The sequence below is a fragment of the Orussus abietinus genome, unplaced genomic scaffold, assembly GCF_000612105.2.
Source record: "Orussus abietinus isolate OABI.00-Male unplaced genomic scaffold, Oabi_2.0 scaffold240, whole genome shotgun sequence".
Lineage (NCBI taxonomy): Eukaryota > Metazoa > Arthropoda > Insecta > Hymenoptera > Orussidae > Orussus > Orussus abietinus.
In genome coordinates this window covers 105,988-128,887 of record NW_019394465.1, presented here as the reverse complement: position 1 = coordinate 128,887, position 22,900 = coordinate 105,988, and the positions used below count along the sequence as shown (strand labels likewise).

The 22,900-nt window shown below is 46.2% G+C and overlaps 1 protein-coding gene across 2 annotated transcripts in view; it reads right to left on the bottom strand.

Annotated features, from left to right (window-relative positions):
- LOC105697098 (hypoxia-inducible factor 1-alpha) overlaps positions 1-22,900 on the bottom strand; it is a 43,381-nt gene that overhangs the window by 4,201 nt on the left and 16,280 nt on the right. For both annotated transcript variants that reach the window (XM_012420116.2, XM_012420115.2), the window contains exons 8-12: positions 2,093-2,510; positions 1,387-1,591; positions 949-1,292; positions 280-509; positions 62-210 (exon numbers count right to left, since the gene is read on the bottom strand). In XM_012420116.2, coding sequence (XP_012275539.1) covers positions 62-210; positions 280-509; positions 949-1,292; positions 1,387-1,591; positions 2,093-2,510 — 1,346 coding nt within the window. The remainder of the gene's footprint in view (positions 1-61; positions 211-279; positions 510-948; positions 1,293-1,386; positions 1,592-2,092; positions 2,511-22,900) is intronic.

Sequence of the window (22,900 nt, the reverse complement as noted above, 5' to 3'; positions counted from 1 at the left end):
GGTAACATATACACATAAGGATCTCTGAATCTCGATAAGTAGAACAGGAACAATACTCTACTCTTTCTGTAGACCTGGTCGAGGACTTGGGCAGGGTCGACGAGCCCTCCGCCATGGTCGTTGTACTTCCTGGTCTCGGAATCCGACCTGAGCAGCTGCGCCAGGCTGGAGTCGGTCCCCCGGGTTCCTTTACTCGGGTGATCCCTGAAACTATTCAGGAATCTGTTACGCTTTCTATTCTTTCCTTTAACGGGGTAACCGGGGTCCAGGATGGCGTACCACTTGGACCTCTTGTCTTCGGGCTGGGACGGACCCCACATGACCATGTCGTCGCTGATCAGGAGCTGAAGAGTCTCGTCCTGGTCGGACATCGGGATGTAGGGCGCCCTTAGGGCCAGCTCGTCGTCCGCCATCACGTCCCCGATGCTGAGGTAGAGCATCTCGTCCTCGGAGAGGCCTTCGCCGCTGTCGTTAGGGCTGCAAAGCGAGTCCACGCTTCGCTCCGGACTCTGGCGAACGGAAGTCAAGTAATTGAATGAAAGGTCCTTAAGGGCGAGAAGAAGGGAATTTCCGCGGCAAGATTTTCACTCGCTATCTACCAAATGAGTAGCAGGAATGGAGATTAAGAGAAACGACGAGATGATAGGAACCTAAGAGGGTACCGAGCGAAGAAAAAAAGAAATCACATTGCGGAAGAAAGGGAATCTCCGCGACCGGTATCTCGTTACATGCCATTGAGTAAAATAAAAAAACGAGGAATGGAAACGAATAGAAGCAACATTTAAGAATTCCCGAGGGAAAAGAGTCGCCTCCCAGAAGGCAATATCCTCCGACGAGATTTCTTACACGCTTTTACAAGACCTTCTTTACTCTGACTTCACCTAAATAGAAATTCAATATTTCGCTAAGCGCGCCTCTTCGGTTCCGATCTTCGGGAGTCCTTGATACCTTGCTGAGAGCCAGCGACAGGAGATCCGGACTCAGGCTGCAGGGACTGCAGGAGTCCCTGTAGATGAAGGGATCGCCATCGGCGACGGTACCGCCGAGTCGATCCCCGGGCACGTTTCCGCAGTCGGCGCAGTCCCCAGGGTCGGAGTCCTTCAAGGACTCGCCCAGGTCGGAGGTGCGCAATTCCGTCGAGAGGCCCGGGCTCAGGAGAGGGCAGTAGTTCTCGTTCCCGAGCATGAACTCGTCCAGCATGTCCGAGAGGAAGGGCGGATCCTCCAGGGGGACGCAGACGTCGCCGGCCGTGGGGGCCAGGTGAGTAAGATCCTCCGGCTCGTCCTTGAGCACTGCAAGTACAATTACACCGGGCTTAATGTACTCGTTCGAAGGAGGGTCTTATCCTATTATCCCACCCCGAGGGAACCCCCGGGTGATACCCACTGGTCAGGCCTGGTTGGTCCTCGCTGAAGGTGAGGAAACCCTTGTTCATGTCCTCGGTGCGAGGGGCGAAGATGGTGGCCGTCGCGGTCTGAGGTGGAGGTCTGCTGGGTTGTTCCTGGATAGGAGTCGGGACGAACAGACTCCTGGTGACCGCCTGGGGCCGAGAACGATGCACCGCAGGGTCGTACTCCAGGACGGGTTTGCCCTGAAGAAGAGCGAAAGAGCGACCGTCAGTCTCCGGATCCCAAATCTGTAAATTCGCTCCGACTACCCTCGTAACGATAAATCGCGCCGATTTGTGACCCGCGCAGTTAAGATTATTTCTTTCACCACTCTGAACGTCGAAAAAAATATCACATTTTTTTTCAGGCAAAAGTACGAGCTGAAATTTACATTTTACCATTATTGAGGTACGGACGATGGCCACGTGTTCGCTGAATATAGTGCTACAATTTGAACCCGATCCTGCACCTGCGCCAGGTGCAAATAATTTTCTTTTTACTACTCTACGTTTCTAATAACAAAAATAAATATGTATTTTTTTCTTCTACTAAGAAAGAATAATTTTCCTGTATTCTCTTACATTAGACCTATCATGGAAAGGAAAAAAGTTTGTGCCATTACATGCAGTACTTTTGAGGGGGGGAAAAAAGGAGGAAAAACGATTTATCGTTACTCTTAAGACCCGAAGAGTATCCCGGCCCACCTGGAAGAGGAAGTCCTTGGCGCGCTTCGGCGCCGCTTCGGCCAGTTCCTCGAGGCGGTCCCTTGTTTGCCGTTCCTCTTCCGGCTTCTTCGAGGCCTCGGTCCTGCAGAAGATCTCCCTGGTGACGGGGACCGGCCCAGGGAAGGCCTCCTCGGCCAACTCCGGGACCTCTTCCTGGACCTCCTCCTGGCCGAAGAGCAAGCTCGCGGTCGCCGCCTGCTCCAGGATAAGCGGATCGCCGACCTCCGGAGGCTGGGCCTCGATCGGGGGCAGGAGCGACGGCTCCGTCGGCAGGAGCTCCGGCAGGGAACACCCGTTCAGGTTGGTCGCCAGGACGGTCGGCTCCTTCGGGGACCCCGGACAGGAGCGGGCCTCCAGCTGACAGGAGCTGTACACCTCATCTTCTCGCTCGACCCCGCTGAAACGGAACGACAGAATGCTCATCCCTGCCCCCTCGGCGACCTCGTGGGACTTCGGCCAATTTTCACCATTTTTCCCGTCCGGGAAAATGACACTCCACCGGTGGAAAACTAATAAGGTCGATCCTCGAACGCGAAGACCTCCGAGATGGGGACACTTTAAATCTTTGAGGACGGAGCTCTTTCGACATATGGGCGAAATTCATTAAGACGTACAGGCAATATTGGACCAAACGTCGGACGCATATATGCGGCGGTAGCCCGCAAAGGGTTGACACTATTTCTACCAGGATTTTGTGTATACCTATGTCGTTTTTTTTTTTAACCCTTTAACTACTAAGAGCGCCTAAAGACGGCCGACGTTTGGTCCAATATTGCCTGCACGGTCAGACGAGTTTCGCCCGTATGTCGAAATGGCTCCGTGTTCAAAGGGTTTTAACAGTTCTGGTTTTTGTAAAAAGAAATGGCACAAACATCTACATGACAGAACATCCAAATAAGCCTGTTCATTTGTTTTGTGCCTCAAATTGGATTCCAGGTTCACAGAGCCCCACGGGAGGCACTTCGTCGGTAGCCCTCGAAAGCTCGGAATCTCCGCGTTTCTTTTTTTTCTTTCTCCTCCTCTTCTTCTTTTTTCTTTCTTACTCTTTCCCCGCGAAATTAGAATCTTTCCCTCGTAAAAAACGGAGGGCCATTTAACGTTCCGGCTTTTACGAGTCCAGGAGCTGCGGAGGATCCTTGAGAGAGCGGCCGCCACTAGCGGGTCGTCAATGTCCATTAAGTTCATAAAATAAATGCATAAATACACAAATAACATTTTCTTCTTTTTTTTTTTTAACCTCAGAGACGATCTCCCTTGCTAGTGCCTCTTACATTAAACGCGTACGGCGCGGCCTGTAATATTTCGACCCTTGTTGAAATTTAAAAAAAAAAAAAAACTTCTTAATGAAAGTAACGATCCTTGCGCACCATACCTCGTGGGCTGGTAAATCGAGTTAATTTAAAAAAAAAGATAGTAATACGCGTTATCTATTGGGCTGACCACAAGGTCTTTCGATACCAACCGCGCAATTATAAGATTAATGTTCACCCATCGAGTTACACCATAAGTAGATTTCCATATTTCAAAATTAAAAGAAAATGTTCTCCTCTCAAATTAATTTTTTTCTTTTTTTAATTGTCTACAATGAACGCCGATAATACGAATATTCGCAAAAAGCTTTCTAGCCAGACCAATAAATCAATGAGCGGTATATAATAAAAGGTAATGATAAAGATAAGGGCCAAGCATAATTTCCGCGGTTCCTCGATCTCGTATCGGACATCGGTGCACTGTCGCTCTTATCACTCGCTATCACCGCGGCTCGGCCGTGATAAATAATGCGAAGACGAGCAAACGTTGAAAATTCTAGACTCGGGAGATCGAGAAATGCGAGAATTGCGATAATTGCAAGAATCACGAGGTGACCGGCGAAAGGAGATTCGCGGGTCAAGGGTCACTATCGCTCGTTATCATTTTCTCTGTCTGCATTCCACGATTTAGCAGGGAAAAAAATAGAGAGAAAAAAACAAATCACGGGCGTGGATTCCTCGACCACGTGGAGTACTCGCGAAGCGTGCCGACGACTATACAAAAAGAAAGAGAAAAACTATGCCAATGATAAAAGAATGACCGATAACGACTAATAATAGATGTCGCGACTCGCGGAAAGTTTGCGCGTCGTTGAAACAATTACTAACGAAAGGATAATAAAAATAAAGTGGCCGATAAAGAATTTAATCTCGCCAATTTTCACCCATTAAACTTGAGTAATCATTTCTGTAATTTCATTGTCAATTGGTTTCTTTTTTTTTTTTTTCCTTTCTCCCAAGTGTCTTAAGTTTGCACGTTAAGAAGTGAGGACGTAACCGAGAAGTGAAGAAATGAAATTTTCTACACTTATAGCTAATTGTTCAATATGTTCGATATCGAGAGAATTGCCTATCGTCAGTCCGTTGTTAACTTAATGTCGACGTTAATAATGTATAAAATAATCGTCGATATTTAATATGAAATAGAAATAGAAAATACGTCTCCACGGCGAGGTGAGAAGGGTTTAATATTTGCACCTGCATTGGGAATTGTTTTTTTAATGCAATTATTCTATTATTCCTACAATTGTTATCCCCAGAGGATCATTCCTTCTCGAGAAGTCTAGATCGTCCCAAGAGGACGAAAGCAGAAATTAATATCGTCGCGACGCGATTTCCCTTAACTGGAGCAACTCTTTCCCGCGATAACACTTATCAGGACTATGCGCGACGAGGGAGGAAAAATTTCAAGGTCGCTTCGGAAAATGGGTCAATGTGACCGAAAAGAGGGGGGTGCGATTTAAAGGGAAGGCCTTTTGGGGAGGATACGAAAGGATTCGTCATAAAGTCGGCTTTAAAATGTCGAGTCGGGGTTTAAAGGGCTTAAAGGGTTTAAAGAGGGCGACGTCGGTCGACATTCGACGTCGCTCTCGCTCGGCCATGTTAACTGACTTTAACCGGTCGCAACGACTCGGTAATTGTGTCAAATTGACTAGCGGGGCCCGTGGACGTGCACGACGGAACCTCGGCTCCGACTTGTCAAGACTCTGGGAGATATTCCTCCAGGGCGGATATATTTTCAATTCGGAAGATTCTCACGAGGGAAGTCTATAAATTTGCCCTCCAAAGGTCCAGCTAGGCTGCCGCTTGCCAAACATTAATTTTCTAGTCAGTCTTCATACATAATTCTGGACGACGGGAAATCAGAATTAATAATCAATGAATTAACACTATTTCTACCAAAGGTGTCGAAAGACACCTTTTAAAATTTTAACTCGAAATTTGCAGTTTAATAATTTTTTTCTCAATTAATGTTTTCAGTTTTCCTATAATAATTGTTAAATTTATTTAGCGGTATGATTTTCCTCCAGCTCGTCGAAACCTTTTGGTCGAAATAGGTATACACAAAATCGTGGTGGAAATAATGTTAAAGGACGCGGTTAGCCAATCATCGCATCCCATAGATTCCCTTGCAATTATTTTCTCCCCTTGACCCTCCATTTTAATTGCTCGAAAATTCACAAAAATCAAATCTAACAAAAATATCAAAACACTGTCTTGTAGAGCAAAAGTTTCTCTTTAAAATAACACATAACATTATGTTATAAACATTTAATTCCTGCGCGAATTTTTATATTTGAAAAAATGCGCAATGACTTATGCATCAAGCCAATATGTCACTATCGTTATACAATCGGGGATTATTGCACTTAGGAGGAAATAAAATCCCCTCTATCCAGATAAATCTAACCTAAATCATATCAATCCCAGGAGAGAACGATCCGATTGAAATCGCGTCCCTTCGATCCATGTTGGATTTTCGCCATCTATTAAATTCTCTCGGACTCGTTGTTTAAACAACGCCATCGTTAAGATACCCTTCATTAAGGGCTTCGTAAAAGAGACCTCAAAAAATTGACAATTCGAACCGTGAAAAAATCTGGAAAAAATACAATCGGTCCTTCGGAAGTTCCTAATTTCGTCCGGCGATCAACGCGTGCGTGCACGCGTGTTATCTCCTGCCCGTGACAAATAAAAAGAGAGGTTAGGGCAGGTTAAATATGTAACGGGTGTCGCCTAAAATAGAGTGACGGCCAACCGAGGCTCCTTGCGCAACCGAGCACGTGGATCTCCTTTGCCCTTCCTCCACGGACCGCCTTATCTTTTATCATTTTCTTCTTCTACATCTCCGATAATTCAATCCCCCATGGTAATCACTGGTAATCGTATCCTTTATTGAATTTCGGAATTTTACCCGGCGCCGCGAGATCCGCTGCTCGTACATAAGGCTTATCTACGTCTATCGCTGTTATCTACGCCGACATTTCCACGGCTTTTCCATATCACACGCGTGTGTCTTTGCAGTATTTTGGTTAAAAATCGGGCCTCGGGTTTGCGACCACGGAGCTCTCGCGTGGCTTAATGTACACGACACTTAGGCGTTAAAGGAATCACGCATCTCGCCGATTATCATCGGCACGAGGGATTGCGTAATTCCACGCACACACGTACAAGTAACTCCGATGTACAGTGGAGCACGTGAATGCCATCCTCATGAGTACGATAAGGACAATGTAAGAAGGAAAGGCATTCGTGTCTGCCAGTGTACCGTGATAGACCGTACCAACTCGTAATTCAGCATTTTATTCACTTCCTTTTTTTTTTTTTCTAGCCCGATAAAAATCACCCACAAGATAATGTGACGTTGCAGCCAGACATTCATGAATCGAGTAAACCCTTACATTACAAATAATCATGTGCCAAGGTACAACTATTTAATCCCGATAAACAAAAAAAAAATAATAATAAGGAATTTCACGGCCTTTTTTTTTCCTTATTACGTTAGAAATACTCACAGATATTTTCTTCAATGTATATATATATATATATATTGAATCTTTCCTAATAATGAAAAATTGTCTCCACGGATAAGCCCGCGTGTCGTGACGCATTACGCACGCGCGTAGCCCACGTGCTTATATAACCGATTGACTGGTGCGTAGCGCATGCGCGTAAGCTCACCTCGACTTTTCCGGGACTCTGAATCTCGGCTCGAAAGCTTCAATGAACTCGTGCGTACAACCGAACAGCTGATCGGGAAATTCCCACCAGGACGAATTAGTCGATCCTTGCCATTGACAAATCGAGGACTCGTAAATGTTAGAATGGAAAATTCGGATAGAAAGAATTATCAACAGGAAAAAGTGGCAGATTAGAAATAAAATTCGAAGTAAGCAAAAAAAATAAGATTAGTCACGATGAAAATTCGTAAATGGAGAATACGCAGAATTTGGGGAGCCCGGTTATGAAATAAAAATATTCCTATGGGAACGACTGGCAAGGATGAAAATTTCGTCGAGTACAGTTTATCGGGTCTTTTGGCAGATATGCGAATATTGATATATAATGATAATTAGAGGTCGGGGAATTAATATTCAACGGCGAAACAAATATCGTATCAATTATTGACGTATTCTCCGGTAACTAATCAATTACCGCGACCTCGGGAGTTTCTTTGTTCGAGCACGCAATTATATTGACGAACAAAAACTTCCCTGGGAAGTATGACTACTCCAGGAAATAACGAAGCCGGTGGAAATAGAAAATTCCGCGAGAACAGGGAAAAGTGAATGAAGGTGTTTCCTTTTTTTTTTATTTCCGCTACCTTTTTTTATTCAGGAATTTCATTAAGGAATTAATCACGGGCTTTCCTCTGGGCAAACTTAAAGTCGCGTTTCAAGAGGGACGCGATTACGTCTTCGATGATAACGTGGAGGAAGTGTGTTTTATAACGCAATACACGACGAAATCCCGATAATAAGATTTTTATCCCATAAGGAAGGCTACATTTACAAAATAGAAAGGTCTTCTCCGTCCTTTCCAGAAACGACAAGAAAGTCGAGAAATTACCGTCACGAGTAAGAAGATGAATTATTCCCATCGCTCGTTATCAGAATTTATAAAAGTCGAATTTTCGCGGTGGTCGATCCACGTATGGGGTATGTTAATTATTGAAAATAAATATTCCCATATCACCGAAACGTAGGGAGTCTCCCTTTATCACGCTAAATCGTCCACGTGGTTATCGGATAGGCCCCCATTGATTTACAGGCTCTGCAAATTGATTTTTCTCTTTCTTTTTTATTTTTTTTTGCCGAGCACAGGACAAAAGGCGACGAACTGAGGAACGAAGACGACGAGAGATGAACACCGGGTGCTAATCCACTAATGTCAAGAGACGTTATCCCGTGACGAGTGACAAATGGCGAAGACACGAGTTTCCGGATTAGCAGGTGTGACGATTTCCCTTGAGAACAGTCCGCGACACGTGGTCTGGTGCGAGGCAAAAGAGGGGGAAAAAAAAATACATAATGAATTATTTAAGGCCAGTTATTAAAATCGACCTCGACTAGGATTGGTCGACGGAGAAATCGCTGATACCCCTCGTTATCAGGGAGGGATTTGTCCCTTATCTGAACATTCCCTTGAGGTAAAATAATCCTTGTCATTTTTCCCTAGAATATATACGTATGGATTAATAACGCGAGATGTACGGCACAATTGATATCGATTGCGGTTCGAGGATCGACTAGGCGCCCGTGGAGTCCGCGTCGCCGTGGTTATTAACTCGAATAGCCGCGAGTTACGAGAAGGCGACGACACTTCTCGTTTACTTTTCACGGAAATAGTGGCGGTGCGTCATAACGAAGGCCATTAGCAAGTGTCAAGAGCGAGCGCATAATCGGTCATTTAGATCGCGCCCGAGGCCATCTTCCATGTAGCGGATTATTAACGGCCAACTTACCGAATTTCTACGAGAAAGCCGCAACGCGAAGTCATGACGATTCTCGTTGCAACGAGAAAAAAAAAAAATCAGATTCTAAGATACGTACATCTCGGAAAAGTTGCATCTCGCATACCCGTGTCATAGCAATAGTCCAGTGTTTCTATTAAACTCGAGAACAATCATAACAGAAAGTCCGCATAAAAACCGTTACAAGTGCTTAAAGCATGTCAAACTGAAACCCATAAAGATTGACGAAACCGCGGATAACGATCTCAAAGCCTCAAAACTCTCAAAAAGGAACCCAAAAAAAAAGAAGAAGCTCCCGCGCAATATGGCGGCGCCTCGGCTATCCTCGGCCGTTCTCGGCGGCCCTCGGGTCCCTCGTCTCGCCGGCGACGCGCGGCGGTCCAATCGACGGGAGTCGGTCTGGACCGACGGCCGTTTTAAAAATACCCGCCGACAGTGGTTCCCTCGATCCCGCGCTCCTCCAAATCGTGTTCCCACCCGCGGGAATCTCAACCACGGGGAAGCGACGTCGAGATCTAACTAAAGTATACCGATATTCCCGAGCATCGAATCCCGCGTCTCGGCTTACCGGTTGGGTCATGTGACGGGAGCCGAGCGTGGCCGAACTTAACCGAACCTCACCGAGGGCGCGTGGGTAAGAGGTACGCGAGTAAAGTCGAGCGTTCGCCGGCGCGTCGATCTCGATCACTGAAAATCGGGCACTGGGCCGAGCGCTCCACGTCGCTCCTCTCATCCCCCCTGTGCCCGTACCCCTTCCCCTCCCCCCTCTCCTAAGGAGGCGGTCTTTATCGCGTCGCGCGACACAAGCCGACCAGTGCCGGCGGTCGTTCGCGACTCGATCTACGATATCTCAATGGCGCCGATAGTATTTCGAGCCGACCCCTTTCAACGTAATAAATGAATATTTCCAACCCGACCCTCCGGTGTCCGATAAATATCTCCGAGTCCCTTATACCTTAAAATAATGAGAAGTCGTAGGAAGGGCGCGCCCAATTTCCACCTCTAGGTCGAGCCAAGTAGGTCCGCGCGTTATCACGTGTCCTTGCACTTTTCAGGATCCCTCGTATCGATATGTATTTAAGTAGAAAAAATTATCGAGTTCACTTGGTTCACCAAGTCCCTCTTGATAAGGACTCTTATCCGGGCCCAGACGAAATTGAGGAGCATACTCTTATCTCTCTCATTTTTTTTTTTTCAAATTATTTTCTCTACACTCGAGTCTCGTTATTCGGTTATCGAGTCATTACGAAGTACAGGAAATGGCTGACTGGATTTGGTTAATTTTCACCGTCTTCGGTTGTACGTTGGTTGATACTCTTTCTTTTTCTTTTTTTTTCCTTTCTGCCTCGGGTGCCTCGCGAACGGCTCGGGACCGAAGCGCTCGGTCGCGGTCTTCCAACTGCGCCTGTCGGGGCTATTTCGGCACGGCGACAATTGGCAGCTACTCTATCGGCAGTCAACCGTTGACGTCCCTTCCGACGGCCCTGCGTCGTTATTGACCATTGATAAATGCGCGCGGGGCTTTTTCGGTACAGAGGGGCAGAGGTTACCCTTTAACCTCCTTCTTCCTCCGCGTCCGTCTCTCGCTCTCTTCCGAGGAAGGCTCGCATCGCGCTATCCCACCCCACGCGACGCGACGCGATGCGATGCCGCGCGCCGACTGTGGCCGCCGCGGCGCGTCACGTGGAATCGGGTCGCCGATGCCGACGCCGATCCGCGGGAGCGCGCAGGCCCGTCCGCCCGCGGGGAGGCGCGCGGAGCGTCTGACGTGCCGCTCGCTCCCGCGACCGCGCCGCCGCCGGCGGCGGCCACAACTAGACCACGTGGTACGAGCCGCGCCAGCCAATCAGCGTCGCGGATTAGTCACGTGGTATCCACCGCGACAGCCAATCAGAGCCTCGGATAGAACACGTGGCGGGAATCGCCCGTGGAGAAATTTCGATATTCTGCCTATACCGACCGTGGTTCTCAACATTGGGCCAATATTGGTAATCAAGCCTCGCCCAATCTTGAAAATACCATCGGTACAGGTTAGGGCCGACATCGGCATTACGTCCTGAGCCTAAAAACAGCCGATCTTGGGAAATATATTCCGCGGAAATAGGACCGAGTGTTGGGTCAACATCGACAGATGCATCGGTTTTTTATAGAAAGCCTAACCACACATGTAGGAATATCGGAGTGGGACGTGATTTAAACGTAGGGCCAGTATCGGCCCTACGATATCTTCGGCATCGTGATTATTTCCAGGAGGGAATGAAATCCAGTCTAGGCCTCGGTTCTCCAAGGTGTACAGAAAGTGCGGCCCTCTATATGCACAGGCCGGGGGCGTCGCGTCGAACCCTCGGCCGGTTTATTTTTAACGGTGTGGGAAGCGGCGCATGTGGCCCGAGATGATGATCTAGGCCCTCCCAAGAGCGTGCGGCATCAAATGGCCGTCCATCGGTCCAACTTAGCGTATTTACATCGAATACGAGGCATATATGAGCGCACCAGCGGTTGGCACGCGCTCCGAGGTCCCCGCGATTCTGAATCGCGCGTTGAAACCAAGCCAGTATTTACGACGGCCCGGCCAATGAAAAGGCCCGCTGACCTCGCCAAAACTCGCGTTAACCACTTGGGCGAATGCCCCGGGCCGAGACTCGGAGGAAATCGCCCGCAAATCGAGTATTTTCTCATGAGAGACCCTCGTCGCGCGTCTCTGCAGGATCCAAGATGGCGGCCGCCCCGGAAGACCACGTGTTACGTTACAGAGCCAATGTGATTTTAACCGCCATTCATTGTTAACGAAATAATTAATATCGAGGAGCTAAATCTACATGGAAATTTTTCTCACCAAAACTCGCGTTAACCACTTGGGCGAATGCCCCGGGCCGAGACTCGGAGGAAATCGTTCGCAAATTGAGTATTTTCTCCTGAGAGACTCTCGTCGCGCGTCTCTGCAGGATCCAAGATGGCGGCCGCCCCGGAAGACCTCGTCTTACGTTACAGAGCCAATGTGATTTTAACCGCCATTCATTGTTAACGAAATAATCAATGTCGAGGGGCTAAATTTACATGGAAATTTTTCTCACGGGGGACCAGGACCATGTCACGTGTCCATGCAGAAGACACGTCCCTTCCGGCTTCGGCAGTTCCATTCGAGGCCTTTTCCGGCTTGTCTCGCGGTCTGTTCGGACCAGGTTCGCGTTATGTAAGTGTTGGATAACGGCGCTGGGCGTCGAGATCCCCGTGGACCCTCGGCCCATCGAGCTCTCCTCGCCAAGGCCGTCGAGACGCAAGGACGCCCGTCGGGATGCCGCTGGCACGGGCCAGACGAATTTTCATCCGATCTCCCGGTCCCCGAAAACCCCCCCAGACGGAACCTACGGACTGTACGAAATATTCATTCACAGAGAAATGACGCTACGAGTGGGAAATTCGGGACCTATAGATAGATAGATAAGGACCTATTGTCCTCGTAATGTTAATGCACATATGATACGACGATTTAAATTGCCGGCCGAAAGCTTGCAAAATAAAATTGCCGACCATCAGTGCGTTAATAATTCTAGGAGCATGTCATAAATTCGGTATGAAGGTTTCGTGAATTAAGGCGATGTCAAAGTGGCGTCGAAGAGGTTTTCTTTATAAAACTTTTCTCCCAACTCGGTATACCGAATAGTTTGAAACTTTACTACGTGAATAGGGAGACCATAAGGAAGGTCCTGAAACTCATGAAATTTCAATTCTCTTCAAATTTGTTTATAGGTATTTTAAAAATAGTTCATAAAAAATTAAATTTCACGAGTTTCAGGACCTATCTTAGGATCTCCATATTCACGTTTTAAAGTATGAAACGATTTGAGACATCCAGGACGTAGAAAAGTTCTATGAACAATTGAGCTTTCGGATGCCACTTTGACATCCCCTTAATTCCGGTCGAATTTTTTTTAAGTTTTCGACGCCCTCGTTTTTAGACTTCAGAGTTCAGAGGCTCGAAAATCTCGGAGTCGGGCCTTTGAAGTCAGCCTTTGGTCGAAGTATCGGACTTCGTCGTTGACATGGCGACGGATCGGGCATTTCGAGATCTCGCATGACATCAAGAAGAACCGGAGCCTCGAATCGAAGTTAGAACCTAGTCTCGATTTTCAGAAGACGATCTTCTCTCATCTCGGTTTCCTGGCCTCGGGGCGACGATCGCGAATCTCGTTTCGTCGCGTTGCATCCGCACGCCCGTCTTGGCATTTCCGCTTTGAAGGCGAAACGCCATTCGAGTCGTCACGGGGAAATAATATGCCCGATGAGATCGAAGAGCCTTGCCAAGATCGATTGACGCGCGAGGGCCGGGCCGCGTGATCGCTAATAAACGCCGCGGCGGTTCCGCTTACGTTCACCCGTCGCGGTATTTTCGCCGCGGAATACGTGGGCGAAGCGCCATTCCACGGATCTTCGTACAGTATCCCGGCTTGTCTCCAAAATGGCTCCAGGACGCCGCCATCTTGGTCCCGCCGAGGAGGCCCGGCGGGAATTTTCAAATCCCCGCGAAAATACCGAATTAATTTGCGATTACAAAAAGAAAAAAAAAAGAAATTAAGAAACGGATTTAAGGTGACGTGAATGTGACGAGTTTATGAAACTTTTCTCCGAACTGGGTGTACCGAATAGTTTCAAACTTGACAATATTAACATAGAAGTTACAAGGATGCTCCCGACACCCATACTATTTTAATTCTTTCAAAAATATGTCTATAGACGTTTCCAACATTTCTTTTTTTAAATACAAAAGTGAAGTTTCAGTTGCAGGACCTACTTTAGGCTCTCCATATTAATATTGTCAGGTTTGGAACGATTCGGAGTAAAGTTTCATGAACGATTGGGCTTTAGGATGGCAATTTCATATCTCCTTAAAAAATTCTAATCCATCAAAAGACGGGATTTAATTGAGACGCGAGCCGAGATCGTTACAATTACGATACCATGTAACGTATACAGCAATACGCAATGAAATATATGCGCGTATATATACACGTTTTTTTTTAATACAAAAATGAAATGTCCCGAGTTGCAGGACCTACTTTAGGCTCTCCATATTCATGTTTTCAAGTTTGAAACAGTTCGAAGTAAAGTTTCACGAACGATTGGGCTTTCGGATGGCACTTTCATATCCCCTTAAATATTCTAATCCATCGAAAGGCGCGATTTAATTAAGACGCGAGCCGAGATCGTAACAATTACGATACCATGTAACCGATACAGCAATACTTTTCCCCGTGTTGACGTCTTAGCGACGCCTCTCGCAAGAGGCGCAGCTTCCTCGTGGCATCGTTCCTTGGTCCACTGATCTAGATACCTCGAGACGGACACACGTCGATACCGAGGACGAAAAACGCGCCGACCCCGTCGACGGATCCGCGAGCCGGAACGAGCATACACCATACGTGCGCGTAATTATGCAAGGGTCTACATGAATTTTTTCAAATGAAAAAAAAAAAAGAAAGAAAAATTCACTTCACGTTAATGTAATTTTATAATTCACAAAAAGCTGGGATAAATTCCTACGGAGTCCGGGAATACAATTAAAAGTGTACCTACGTACCATGTACCCCTTCCCCGGTCGCGCAATGATAACAACGAGCGTCACCGCGTTGCAGTGCTTACGCAGAATTTTGTTGACAGCCGATGTGCGTAGATTATATTTTTCCGATCACGACCCTCGTCGATGCATCGCGCGTATTTTAATATATCGACGTAGATTACGCATGCACGTGTTATCGGTGTACCTCGATGACCCCGGGGATTCCTCAAAAGTGTGAAGAAATTTAAAAGACGCGCGCACTGCGAGAGGAGAATTGCAATTTCCGGCGAATCAACGAGCGCCCGTAATCGCTCGTTTGATAAAATACTATAGTACTGGACTCGTGCATTCTTATCAGCGACTAAGAGTCTGCGTGTAGGGTGAAGATAGAGAGGAGGGAATTCAATAAATGGATATAAATACGAGGGGATAGCTCGTATTTATATCCATTTATCTCAGGGTCAAGTCGTTTCACGACCAGGGACTATAGGGTCTCATTGGGGATCTATCGAAGAATTGTCCGGATTTCTTTTTTCCTTGGCGATAGGTGTTATCAGGGTTTCTCAAATTCAAAGTTAAGATGCGTTTACGGCGGGTGTAAATTTGCATTTACGCGGGGTGCAGGTGTAAAGTCAACAGGGGTCTCATTGGGGATCTATCGAATAATTGTTCGGATTTATTTTTTCCTTGGCGATAGGTGTTATCAGGGTTTCTCAAATTCAAAGTTAAGATGCGTTTACGGCGGGTGTAAATTTGCATTTACGCGGGGTGCAGGTGTAAAGTCAACAGGGGTCTCACTGGGAATCTATCGAATAATTGTCCGGATTTCTTTTTTCCTTCGCGATAGGTGTTATCAGGATTTCTCAAATTCACCGATAAGATGCGTTTACGGCGAGGTGTAAATTTGCATTTACGCGGGGTGCAGGTGTAAAGTCAACAGGGGTCTCATTGGGGATATATCGAAGAATTGTCCGGATTTCTTTTTTCCTTGGCGATAGGTGTTATCAGGGTTTCTCAAATTCAAAGTTAAGATGCGTTTACGGCGAGGTGTGAATTTGCATTTACGCGGGGTGCAGGTGTAAAGTCAACAGGTGTCTCATTGGGGATCTATCGAAGAATTGTCCGGATTTATTTTTTCCTTGGCGATAGGTGTTATCAGGATTTCTCAAATTCAAAGTTAATATGCGTTTACGGCGAGGTGTGAATTTGCATTTACGCGGGGTGCAGGTGTAAAGTCAACAGGGGTCTCATTGGGGATCTATCGAGCGATAGGTGTTATCAGGATTTCTCAAATTCAAAATTAATATGCGTTTACGGCGAGGTGTAAATTTGCATTTACGCGGGGTGCAGGTGTAAAGTCAACGATGGGAAGCCGATACACGTGTCGGTTGTGTCATTGTAAACCGGAAGTACAACGGAACCGGACAAAATGATTCTACCCAGCTGAGAAGAGAATGCACCGAGAAGATAAAGAGATCGTGCACCATGCATCCGGCCGAACTCGATTCGACGTGATATCGTCCTCGGAACGGAACACGATCCAAGGAAAGAAGAGAACCGGAAGGGTTGAGACGACTACCGGAACTTCCTTAGAGTAGCGCATTATTTTAATTACGATCTCTTAGTGTACCCGCAAAAAAAAAAAAAAAGAAACTGTTCATATGAAAAGATCCAAATTATCGTTGGTCCAACCATAGAATATTATAACTACAGATTAATATAAATATAAAACATAAAATGTATAGTAAACAATGAAAAGTATGACATGCCAAATATAGAACGCGAAGTATTGTTCAAGATTAAAAGACAATTTTACTAGAGCATTTTTCAGTCGACCTATGGAAATTACATTTAAATCCCAATCCCGAGAATTTAAATTGACCAGATGCGGTGAAACGATATCATGAAACGAGGCTCCTCGGATGGAATCGTTACACCTCACGTTTCGCGAGGTCGTCGAGAATGGAAGTCGCGATTCTCTCTTGGGGGAAGTGCGTCACAGATTATGGATAAAAATTCCCGAGGCGAAAGAAACCGCGAAAGAGACCGTTTCCCGCGTGAGTATCGCTTACGCGATGTTGACGGAAGGAATCGCAGACTCGATCTGGAAACCGCGCGACTTCGGTCCAGGGGATGCAAGAGGGACAGAAAGAGCAAGAGAGGAAGATCTTCCGTGCAATCGTCGGGTCGTTGCGTAACAACGTGTCCGCGTTTGCACGCGAAAAGCCCGCCAATGTGCCAAGGCACATTTGGCCCGAGTTCACAAGTCCCGCGAAAGCAACAAACACTATTTCTTTTCTTTTTTTTTCAGGCTCATGAACCGCGCCATTCCGATTGGCCTCGACGGATCGGCACGTTTGATATCGGACGAAGGTATGAAATAAAGTCTAACAAAAAATAAACGTGAAAAGTGGAGGATCTTTTCCCTCCAGGGAAAACTAACCCTTCCGCTACGACGGGTGACTATAGTCACCGTACGTTTGGTCCAATATTGCCTGCCCGGTCAGACGAATTTCGCACATATGTCGAAAAGGCTCCGTGTTCAAAGAGTTAACACGTTGAACTCGAGAAATAGAGGACTAATTTCCAATCCGCCAAATAGATAAGAAATCTTGGGTTAAGCTTGAGATTATAGTATATGACAGTTTCATGACCCTGGGTAGGAAACGTTTAAAATCATATTGTGATATTAAAAAGCGTGTATTTATTGCGGTTTATTTTAACGGATCGCGCGGAAACTCGGCGCTTCGTTATGCAAATCGGCGTTCACGTAACGAACGGAAGAGGATGGGCATTGATAGCTTCGAGGATTTGCGATCCCATGATATCTCCGTGAGATGATTTCCCGAGTCCATGAAATCCCTGGACCGATGGACAGGTCATATCAACGGTTAATCGAAACTCCGATTAGGACGTAGGTGTCACACGAGGTGCGACATTTATCCTTTCCTATGACGAGCCATCGCAATTATCAAGATATTTCTTTGGTTCAATGAATTTTTTCTTTATCCTCAGGGTAGAAACGTTGGATTGACAGCTTTTTAAGAAGTGTAAAGACACGAGCCACTGATATTATTTAATAACCGCTAATATTCAGTAATCACTGATATTATTTAAAAACCGCTAATATTCAGTAATCACTGATATTATTTAAGAAGCACTGTATTTATTAATTTCCAAAGGATTCGCGGTGTCCTTTTCCTTCCTAAACGGTCTTGGCAGGCTTTCGTGCCCATCCAGCCTTAAACGTCAAAAACAGCTGATCGGTCCCTCTCTCTCCCTCTCATTGGGAATCTGGGACGAGGGCTTTCGCTCTCGCTCGGGTTCACTCTCGTTTTCGCACTTCCCCTCGATCCCACAGGAGTTGGAGGTCCTTCGGGACCTCACCCCCTCTCGGATGGAAAATATCGACCCCGGCAAGGCTACGTCGTATGACGGAAACGCGCACGCCCGAAAAAAGCCGCTTCTCGCCCCCAGAAAAACATTTCCGGGCTTGCCATTAAATGCACTCCTTCAAGATCGGTCGAGGCCGCGACAAAGGAAACCGCAATTGCAAAATGCAAATCCTTCATTCATGTAATATTCCCACATGGAGTACGTGGTTCCCCGTTTGTTTGCACCCAACACGTGTCGTTTATCAGTCGAGTATGTAACTACTTACGTGTTGTACTGTATCGACTAGACACCTGCGGTTAGAGGCGATATTTCCGTAATAGATATTAGTGTACACTTAGAAACGATTCGAAGGCTCAAGGTTGAATTTCGAGTATAATCCAGGAATTCGCGAAATTTCTAATCGACGACGCCGTAAGTGATAATAGTTATATAGATAAGTAAGGTTGAATTTCGAGTATAATCCGGGAATTCGCGAAATTTCTAATCGACGGCCGTGAGTGATAATTTGGCATTGTATTATTCACAACTATGAATTAGTTAATTCAGATAGATCGGATGAAGTAAATCAGAGAGATCGATAGAACGCGCGACCCACTTTCCCGAGTTACGATTATCCGCGATTTCCCCGAAAGTATGAATTCTTAAAATCGCATCCACGAGGCCCAGAAAATTAATCCCACGTCGAATTCAATTACCTCGTCCTTTTGTTACCCCGATCGAAATATCTAATCGCATTATGCCTCGTCCTCCACTTTATGAATCCTTAACCCTTCTATTCAAGATGTACAGCGACTAGATCATGCCCTCGATAATTCATTGATCTCTCGAAATAGAGTTTCCCCAACCAGGAAGAAGAAAATCCGATTTCTTAAGATAAACAGGAGATGTTATCAAAATTGATAGGACCATTTCTCTCGAGGTTCCGGCAAAAAAAAAAAGAAATAAAAATAAAAATAAAAATAAACGTTTAACGATCCTCCCGTTAGATAAGGTATAAGCAATTTTCTATAAAAGTACGTACAGTATCGCTCGTATATTATTATCAAATTCCTAAATTCCTACATTTCTTAATCAACGAAGCGTTGAGATATTGTCTGGTAACGAAGTGGTAAAAAGCAGGGAATAGGCAAGCAAATGATTGAATAAATTAGCCAATAATTCATTGAAGTAATAAATCAAAGTGAAATGGTTTATGGCCAAGAGGCAGGCTCGAAAAAAAAATGTATGAGCGGTAGTGTACGTACCTTCACCTGTATCTTTTTTTCCCCCCTTTTTTTTTTTCGCAAATAAACGGCCACAAATAGGCGCCGACTCACTCTTAAACGGAACTCCCTCGTCGCGTTAAAGTCGATTGAACTTTCATCGGTGACAAATCGCCGGAGAGGGACTCGAAATGAGACATCGAGGCCAGGACGAGATTACAAATTTATCCCGCGATAAAAGCCGCGGCTAACAAATTCCCATCGATTTTCGAGACACTCGAAGGCAGGACCGGAGGTAAAAATATCCCCCCTGGGACATTTTTACGAGAACCGATTCCCATTAAGCGACCCTCGTAAAGTTACAAAATTAGACCCGCGAGTAAACAAATAATTTCGCGGTCTGGCGATAATATTCGGTGCCGAGCTCGAAATAGTCATTAAAAATCAAGAGCAGATAAATGAACGGACATGAAAAGGGTACCCGCGCAGGGATTGAAATTTCCTATAACGAAATTTCCAACACGATGATAATAGGTGAAATTAAAAAAAGAAAACGTAATGACAATCATTAATAACGAAAAAGAACTTACAGTGAGAGAGAGAAAAAAAAAAGACATTCATTCAACTAGAGAAATATTTGACTAGTACCAAAGAACAATGCCCTTGCTAGTAAGCTCTGCTACAACTAAAATCACGCCACACGGATAATAGATTGAAGTGAAAAAAAAAAAAAAGAATTTCTTCACCGAGGTTTCACGATCCATAAACCCTGCTACAGCGAAAATTAACCCTGCCCTCAAAGCCAGGAAAAGTCTGCGCGAGTAAAACCAAAGAAAAGAGAAGAAAAAGAGGAACGTAAGAATGGGGAAAAACGGAGAGAGAAAAGAAGAAATCGCGAAGCACGACCTGGATATCGTACGAAAGAGTATCCGCCTCCCCGATATATCGAGTCCTCGCGAGTTCTCTCCTTTCCCATCCTCGTTTTCTTCATTTTTCCCCGTTTCTTACCCTTTTTCTCATTTTTCCCCTCTCTCTTCGATTCGCGACTTACCAGAGGCCAAGAGAGGCGCCGCGCCGCGAACCGGACCGCTCGATCGTCCCCTTCGACTGAAAGGGAGAGTCCTCTTTGGGCGCAGGAGGGTCGAAAGAGAGAGAGAGAAAAAGGAAGGGAGAGAAGGAGGTTAGGAAGGGTGGAAAAATCAAGCCCGAACCCTCGGGCGATCCCCGAGCAGCCCTGGAGAAATTTCCCCCCTCAAGTCCTGGAGGGGATGCGGAAGCGCTCGGCGAAACTGCCGAAACCGACAAAAGTACGGAAAGTGAGGGTGAAAGCGACGAATGGGGTGAAATAGGAGAGGGAGGAGAAAAGTGGGAGAAGAGACCCGGAGACTTTGTGCCGGCGGAATGCGACTCCTCGATCTCGATTATGGGAGATCGATCCGCACCCCTTAGAGAGGGTAGCTCCTCGACGACTTGAGGAATTATCGCAATCCCTTCTATTGAATTCTTCTGACCGTGGTATTGTCGAATTCCCAGGATACATCGAAGAGTACAAATGAATTTTCCCCGTATAAAAAAAAAAAAGGAGCGAACTATTTATTAAATAAAAAATTAATAAATCCCTAGTGAACCATTCCAATATCTCCAGGAGTCTCATTAACCCGAAAGTTCGTGCAAGATGAATCGCCGCCATTCGGGAGGGGTGAACCGCGGAGATTCAAGAAGTAAAAAAGAAAAGGGTGGGAAAGGAAAGTCAAGAGCCTCGTTACAGAAAACGAGAATCGTGGATCTCGATTATTGCCCTTTCGGGGGGCGAAATCGACCCACCCCGGGAACGTGCCCCCGCACGTGGCTTCCAGCTAGGAATTTCTTTCCTCCCCCTTGGAATTTATCTACCCTATGAGGGGTTACGCCTTTTCTCGACACTTCTTCCGGGTTCGGCGGATCCTCTCGAATTTTTTACGGATTTTTTTTTTCTCTTTTTTTTTTTTCTTAACATTATTTATTGCTACCTTATATAATGAGGACAGTCCCTAAATATATGAGCGTTTTGCGCTGAAGCAGGGACGCGGAAGTGGATGTGTATTTAATGGGCCGAACGTGGCCGATCGTAATTCAGGAGAGAAGAGGCCGAACGGGATACTAAAAAGACACCCTACGGAACAATGGGAGGGTCGGCGAAACGCCTCTTCCTTATGGGATCCGAGATTTCATTCTCGGCGATATATATATATATTTCTGCGGGGAAATTAATGCAGCTCCGAGGATCCATAACTTCCCCCAAAAATAGCCGAATAATTTCGTGAAAACGTTAAGGCCGATAGAAGAAAGAACAAATAAAATCTCCCTCCCTCCCTTAGCGTCGAAATTGAAATAATAAGCCAAACAATAAAAAAAACGCTCAAGGTACCCGAAAAAAAAAAATTTTAAATTACCGCGAAACGCATGAAATCAAAATACCAGACTCTAGATAAGTGGTGTCGAAAGAATGATTTCGTATTCTCTATTCCATGGGGTTTTGGCGTACCACGCTGACCCCAGGGTAATCGGGAAATATCGGGGGTAGATTTGCACATTTCGGAACGCTGTCACAGATATCCGGAAGTGGAGGTTTAATGTTGTAAAGAGTAAAAAAAAAAAAAATGAACGCGGGCTCTCGTAATTCCCGGAAAGGGAGGCTGAAAGGAGCAGTAAAGACACCCACCCTCGAAAGGGGAGGTTCCAGGGTGGTAGCCGAGATTCCCATGGGCACATACAAGGGGAGGAGGCGAATCCCTCGGGAGAGGGCGAGACGGGAAATCGAGTCGAAGGACTCCAGCAGGGAGGGAATTGGAACGGGGCTCTAAAAAAGAAACGGGGGAACGAGGAATTGGATGAAGCGGCGACACCGCGTCTAGTAGCGAGAGTCCTCGGGATTAAGGGAAAGAAAACACTATAATTTGCGACCAGGGTACCTAGAGTTCCTCCACTTCCGTTTTTCTACCCGGCAGATGGCAACCCTTCCCTCCAGGATTAATTAATAATACTAAAATACACCCTGAGAGGGGCTTCTAAAAACGGTAGACTTTTAACGACGGATTAAGGGGATGTGAAAGTGGCAAGTTCACAAAACTTTTCATAGAACTGGGTGTCTCAAATCGTTCCATACTTTAACACGTGAATATGGAGGCCCTAAGGAAGATCCTAACCCCCCCTGGGATTCAATTACTATTATTATTTCTTTAAATTAATAAATAACATTTTAACCCATTCGGTACACCCAGTCTGGAGAACCGTTTCACGAACGATTGGCACTTTCGTCCCGCCTTAAGAAGCTTTTATACCAAGGAGTGACGATCGTACTCACCCTTGAACCAAACTCGACGGCGTGAGGTAGAAATTTCTTCCTGGAGGTCTTGGCCTCTCCCTTAATTTTTAATATGCCGAGAAATATATATCGTAGCGCGCGCTCGACTTGGTGGACAATTTTACGTGGCCGTAAGGATTTCTCCCTAGACTGTCTCCCGATATCTCCAGGACGCTGCAGGAAGAGGAGTGACGTTCCCGAGCGCACCTCTGGTCCTGCGTGTTCCCCCTCTATCCCGGTCTGATGCAATTCGGAGCATCATGAGCATTGCTCCAGGACCCGGAAGGTGGGGTAGACGACACGTAGGATACGCCACCGATGACGTCCACTAGATGACGAAACCGCGGATTCTCGCGCGGTCATCGTCGACTGACCAGAGTCCGCGCGAGGACTTCCGCAGAAATTCCGCCAATCGATAGAGGGTCAAATTTCGAGTGCCTAAGTGCTAAGAGTGCTTAAGGTGAAGTGAAACACCCCTCAAATCAGTCGATTCGAATACAACACTT